This window comes from Teleopsis dalmanni, chromosome 2 (genome assembly GCF_002237135.1).
Source record: "Teleopsis dalmanni isolate 2A chromosome 2, ASM223713v2, whole genome shotgun sequence".
Classification (NCBI taxonomy): Eukaryota; Metazoa; Arthropoda; class Insecta; order Diptera; family Diopsidae; genus Teleopsis; species Teleopsis dalmanni.
In genome coordinates this window covers 197,575,707-197,582,707 of record NC_051847.1, presented here as the reverse complement: position 1 = coordinate 197,582,707, position 7,001 = coordinate 197,575,707, and the positions used below count along the sequence as shown (strand labels likewise).

The 7,001-nt window shown below is 29.1% G+C and overlaps 1 protein-coding gene across 1 annotated transcript; it reads right to left on the bottom strand.

The window, feature by feature from the left end:
• Nucleotides 1-1,733: 1,733 nt before the first annotated feature.
• LOC119676514 (probable aminopeptidase NPEPL1) lies at nt 1,734-6,774 on the bottom strand. Its single transcript, XM_038087753.1, has 4 exons — nt 6,687-6,774; nt 3,266-3,406; nt 1,991-3,000; nt 1,734-1,926 (listed from the first exon to the last, which is right to left on the bottom strand). The coding sequence occupies exons 2-4, from the start codon at nt 3,287-3,289 to the stop codon at nt 1,734-1,736; spliced, it is 1,227 nt and encodes a 408-aa protein (XP_037943681.1). The 5' UTR covers nt 3,290-3,406; nt 6,687-6,774.
• Between the last annotated feature and the right edge of the window lie 227 nt (nt 6,775-7,001).

Here is a 7,001-nt window from a genome sequence, read left to right as displayed (position 1 = left end):
TTCGATAATACTACTCATCAATTTCAACATGAATTCAAAAACATATCACTTATCTGAGGTACATTAAAAACAATAATGATGAGAATGACAATGACTATAAGAACTGCAATATAATACTTTCTTAAATCTTTAAAGATAATTTACATTGAAGACAACCATCATACTTATATACTACTACAATCTACTTTCCTACTTTAATCGGTGTCACTTTCAGATTAAGTGAAATTTATGAACAAATATACATTAATGGTATAATATAAAATTAAAATTAACAAAATATTTTAGAATTTAAGATCATTTCAATAAAATTTAAGTTCTAAATAAGTAATATTAATTCAAACATATTTTATTATGTACTCTAATAGACAGTAAAGCAATAGATCCATGATATCTACTACTTCATAAAACGGTTTTGCACCTGATATATAAAATAAATACATGCCAACTTTTAAGTACTGCGTACTACGAAGTACAATAAAGCAAGGAATTGTGCTATATCATAAAGCAAGGGAGATCGCAAAATAAAATCATATTGTACTATCCACAATCCGCTCTTATTCCCAAGAAATCCTCTTTCACAATACCTCTTTCACACTTTAGCCAGTCATACCCTTACCAACGTATTCGTTTTTGTAGTTCCTTACATGTTATCCGCCATTTATTTCTCCCCGGGCAAAACAAATAAAGAAATGTGCAAGTGTCACTGACTGGGCATCAATGTATTAGAATATATATTATCATACTACTACCGCTAAGCCTCAAGTCGGTATCTCTTTCACAATACTCACAGTACATCGATGATATAGATTATGGTTTCTCAAACTACTACCGCTAAAGCACTAGCCAGTATTTCTTAACAATACTCACTGAGAATCGAAAGTATAGATAATACCTTCTCGTACTACTATCGCTTAACTACAAGACGGTATATCTCTCTTGCCATCACTGATTAACTTTTCATTAAACTTATTTAGCTTTAGTTTCTTAAATATCAAAATGGTGTGCAAAATCTTTGTTTGAATAAAATAATAATAAATGAAAAAAAGGTGATGTGAAAAAAAATAAGAGCTTGTAGATGAATTTTTATTATTGGTTTTATTATTATATAAAGGTCTATAGAGAGGTTTCAAAAAGTAGTGAACTTCAGCAACAAAAATTTTTTTATATTATTTTAATTAATTGAATTTTTGACTGGCAATACAGCTGTTTAAAGTATTGCCAAATACCCATATAAGTGATCTTGGAATTATTTCTTGTATTTAATTATTCGTAAATAATTTTTCGAGACTGCAAGTACCAAAGGTTGAACTCGTGCCCTGCCAAATTTGAAGCTCAGAGTCAGTGTTCAATAACTAACTGACTTAAATTGAATACATAAATATCCTTTAGAAGTCAACAATTCTCAGTCAGGGCGGAGTATTATTACAACTTTAGGTAATTAAACTAATATTTAATTAAAATATTATATTATAATATAAATATAACAATATGTTAACAGTCAAGGCGTAAAGAGGGGTTTTGAAGATACCTCGAGTTAATAAAGAGTAAAAGTGCTCAAGTTCACTGACTCAAATAGCTTCAACATAATAATAAATATAATATATTATAATATAAATGTAATATACTATAATATAAATATAATATATTATAATATAAATATAATATATTTTATAATATGTTAAAAATATTATTTTATAAAATGAAATAATTAAAAAAGTGAACTCACAACTACTCTAAATCCAACATTTTAACTTATCTAATGTACTAACCTGTGCTCCAGTTAAAGTTGCCATATCCAAAATGATGTTGGCTTTCAAATCCTTGTTAGCATAGCAAACGCCATCAGCTAATACTAAACGCCCTTCAGCATCAGTGTTGTTTATTTCAACAGTGCGACCGGAATACAATGTATGTATATCATCAGGACTAAAAAGCAAATAACAAAAATATTATTTATTTACAAAACCAATTATTAAAAGTATAAACATACCGTGTTGCGTTTGGACCAACAGAGTTTTCTGCCAAACAGAATACTGCATGCAAATTCTCTTTGAAATCGTTTTTAACAGCAGCATAAAAAGCGCCTAGAATAGCAGCTGCACCACCGCAATCCCGTTTCATGCCAGGCATTTGTGTTCTAGCCTTAATGCTAAGACCGCCGGTATCATAAACGATACCCTTACCCACCAAGGCGATAGTTTCATGTGCGCCTTGCGGTTCATGAGATAATATAACTAATGCGGGTGGTACAGCGGCTGCCTTACCAACACCGTAAATGCCACCAAATCCTTGTTCACGTAATTCTTCACCGCGTATAATTTTCGGTTTAATTGATAACTTTGAAGCGACGTTTTCAACTTCCTTTACAAAATGACTAACATTCATTTCATTGCAAGGTGTATCAACAATACGTGCTGTTAATCGTATACCATAAGCTGCACTTTCTATGCATGCAATGTCCTCTTTACTTAGTGGCTTTTGTGATAGTTGACCATCTTTCTCAATGACAAGAAATTCAATATTTACAATGGACTTATCAGCCTGATCGTCATTGGAATCACCTATGTGATGTTTTGCACCTAAGCTACCAGTCTTACGCGTAAACAATGGAAAAGCACGTACCACAGCACAAGCAGCTGGGAATATATCATTGCGTTCACAAACTATAACAATGCTTTCATCATTAACATTTAAAACATTAGCTTTCACCAAAGCTGTGATGGCATGAGCACGTGATGGGGTATTGTGACGTGAACATTTGATAGGTAATGCAGCTACAGTTGCTACATCCAAATACATTGAACACTTATCAGTAGGTGATGGATGTAAGGCAGATATGGCATCCTTGAAAACATCCTCTGAGACACGTGGATTTAATTTAACAGCTAAATCACTGAATTTCAAAAGATTTAAATGACGCAATTGACCGATAATCAAAACTGGTCTGGAACAAGGATCGCCTTCTGTTAATGTTGGATTGAAGCGAAATTCGGTTGCCATCTGTTTGAGAATAAATATTTATTATTAATGAATTTCACAAAAAACTGATTTAAATTTAATTGTATTTATATATGAAATATCAATAACAATAAAATATTTTTTAAACTAACTTAAGAAGTCATGTATTAACATAATTTACATTGACCATATACAATAATTATTTTTTAAGAAATTATTATTTTAAAAATAATACATTTTTATCTGTTATCTCATTAGATTATCTAAAATTAGATAATATTTGTGAAAACAGCATTGCAGCACTCACATGTGGTGGTTTCTTCCTTCCCATTTTTCCTGAATTCTAAAAACTTTGAGTTCTCTACAAAATGCACTTGACTTTCACTGACCACTGCGTTTGAAATCAACTTTTGAACTGAATTGAGGATTTGCGTAAATTTATAAAGTGCTTTAAAAATTGATAAGAAATTATGACTTATTACTGCAATAAAATAATTGATTTTTTTTCCGTGAAATTCTAGTACTTTTACAAAGCCCACATAAGTTTCAGTTTATTGCAATCTCTTATCTCTTAAATTTAGAAATTTAAATCTGTATGTGGTAGAGAGATTTTTTTCAATTTATCTTATCGCTTAGTGAACAATTTGTTTTAATAAAAAATTAATATTATACCATTTAATATTTATGTTATTATATATTTGATTCTTGTTTTTAATATAATAATATCTTTAAGCACGTGTATTAATCTACAAACATACAGACATACATAACAGAATTATAAATAAGTATAATTGGAGCTTATCAGGGATGACAAATTCTTTTTGTACCGATTGACCGATAACAGTTGTTTAAACTTGCTATTTTATGAATCATTAATTAATAAAAACAGTAATAAAACAAATTTAATCTAACAAAAACCGTACAAAGTTTACCAGAACAAAGTTTGGGATTGAATGAAACTTGAATATAAAGGTATTTATAGAATATGTAAACATAAGAGACTGTCTTGAATATATTCATAAAAATATTCCAGTGAAAAATACAAAAAACAATAAAAATATCAACAGAAGATAGCAGAGATTAAGTTTCATTCCAGGTATTTATCTGCTATCATATGTACACTATTCTGAATGAGCGTTTTTACTATCTTAAGCCATTATTCCGGAAGGTATCTACAATCTAATTTTTATAAGTAAAAATTGCAATATTTAACAATACTTCAAACAGCTGTAAAAATTCAATTTATTGAAATAATATAAAAATAATTTTTGTTCCTATAGTTCACTACTTTTCGAAACGGCTCTACCGGCTCTATATTTAACACCTAAATCAAGATTTAATATATCAACAAATGAAGTAATTTTTACCTTGAAAACATATACCTGGATCAAATGTTTAAGAAGTTACTCAATTTGAATGTTACTTGAGCAGCTTCAAACAAATATATCAATGGTCTACAACCTCAATATATTCGTCAAGTATTCATCACTACAGTTGCTAATAAAGTTAGAGCATAAGTGCTAACCCTTTCAATATGACTACAGAGATCGAAATACGGGTTCCCAATACCACAGATTTTACCCGATAATTTCATTGAAAATAGCCATGTCGGTTAACTTAAAAAAATCATTTAAAAATTACTGTAAATGAATATATTATGACATGAAATACAAATTATTCATACATTCACTTTTAACTATTTGTAGCGTTAATAAACCTTGTTATATACATAGGCCCCGATTAATTTCCAAAAATATTTTGATTTTTACCTACTTGTTGAAGGAGAATTATCTTTTAACTCATTAAATATCGACAGAACCTTATTCTGAATTAAAATTTAGTACAATGACATTCTTTTTTGATTCTGTGTCACACCTTTTCCACAGTTTTTTATCTTGTCTGCATCACGATAACAAATGGTTCTTACAGTAGTTAGAGCTAAACCCAAAATTCTTCCAATGTCAGCAGGTCTATCTCTAATTTTCGAATGTTTGTTTTTACTTTTAAAATTTCTTTTTACTTTATATTTTATAAAGCAAAAATTTACTTTTTACTTTACCACACATATTTAAACTGACATCTTTTAACTAAAAACTTAAAATATGTAAATCCACTTTTAAAAAATATGAGCTACAAGTAATAGAAATGGATCAGGGCGACGCAAATTAGGGTATTGGTGTATCCAATATATCCAATGTATCCAATCCAGCACATTTTCCTGATAGAATATAATTTTTTTAAGATAGTACTTTTAAGAGTGTTGAAATCAAACAATTTCAAAACTCTATATTTGTTTTATTTTTGAATACATGCTTTCTATTCTTAAAACTTTGTGTATACCTTCATTTTTATCATACCATTTTCATAGTATTTACTATACATAAGAAAGCGTTATGGTTCATGAAGTTTTTATCGAAAATATAATTCCTTTGATGTTGCTTGCTTTCTAGATTCTGGCGCACTACAGGTACAATACACAAAAACAATACTATTGAAAAACTTTCGCATCAGATCGGTAAAATTGGAAGGCATTAGGTGTGAAATACTGAACTGCTAATTAATATAATGCTAAGAAGTTATAGCGAATATATATAAACTTTAATGCTGTGAATTTGTTGATAAGGTTAATGATGCAATTCTATATTAATGTTATTATTGTGGTAAAGAGCAGTTAGTCGTCTGTATGGATGAATCATTCCAAGATGGGATCCGGCTGCACTACTATGATGATTTTTATAATTCAAACCGACGAAAACAATCAAAATTAAAAACACATATGACATTACTAATTTAAATGTATTTAAATGTATGTCCCGTAACCACTCGTCCAAGTACCGTTCGACACCTCCAAAAAGAACTTCACAAGCAGATCCCAGCGGGTTACAACAACAGCAACTTGAGAACACAACCAGAATTTATATTAACATATTCTTTTGGTTTTCATTAAACTTTTACAATCAGTTTGACAAATTTTAATGTTTTAATTGTTTTATTGCTAAAACATAAATTGACATTAATTAAAACTGACTACAGAATGTGACGCTCGCGGCATCTAATAATAGAAATAAATTATTGATAAGTGCCACTTTATATATTTAAACTAAACGAGGTGTAGATAACCAGTCTTAGTGCAAATCTACACTCAACACTCAAAATTAGTAATAATAATTAAGCAATAAAATTTGAAAACACAATTCTTTAATAATTTGTTGACATCAGAGAATATAAACAAAATGACTTTCCTTAAATTAATTACGCTTATTTATGCGTAATTTCTATAACCTTGAAAATTAAGTTTAATTAATTATGGGTCAAGAAACGATAAATAAGCAGAGAATTTATGAATGAGAGTAAGACGACAATCTTTTTCCGTGAGTTCAAGAACCTCAAACGCTGTGAAATGGAGCACCCCAGTGGCCGCATTTTTAATCATTATCATGAGCCGAAATAGTGCTCCGCTATTTTTAGAAATTGTGAGAATTAATCATGTTAAAATTTTTTCTTTATTCTCAAAAATAAAAAGATCAACAACGGCTGGAGCGAAGAGAAATTACTAAAAATTTATTAAGTGACCGAATGATTATATGCAGCACTGAATGCGTGTATATATATACGCTTTTTTCATTGCAAAAAATAAATTCGCAAATATATATACACAAATACATTATTTAAATTTCTGCAAATATATAGAATTTAATATTATTTTTATGTATTTATTTTAATTTTACCTTAATATCAGTGTACCGACGAGATATCACTTTGTAAAAATATTTTGCAAATGTATTCTGTGATGTTTTGTTTAAGAATCTTGTAATTAACATTAAATGCAAGCCGACTACAAATTTTATTCTATAATATGCAACTTCATTATGCAACGATCTTAACAATATTAAACATATTTTGTTAAAAACAATTTTAGCCAGTCACTTAGTTTCACTTGGCAGACAAAGCAAGAATACAAATACAAATTTGTTGTTAGTGATGCCGGTTTTTTTATTGCCACGCAGCGTTGTATTTTTGCAAATTATTTGCAATTTATAAGA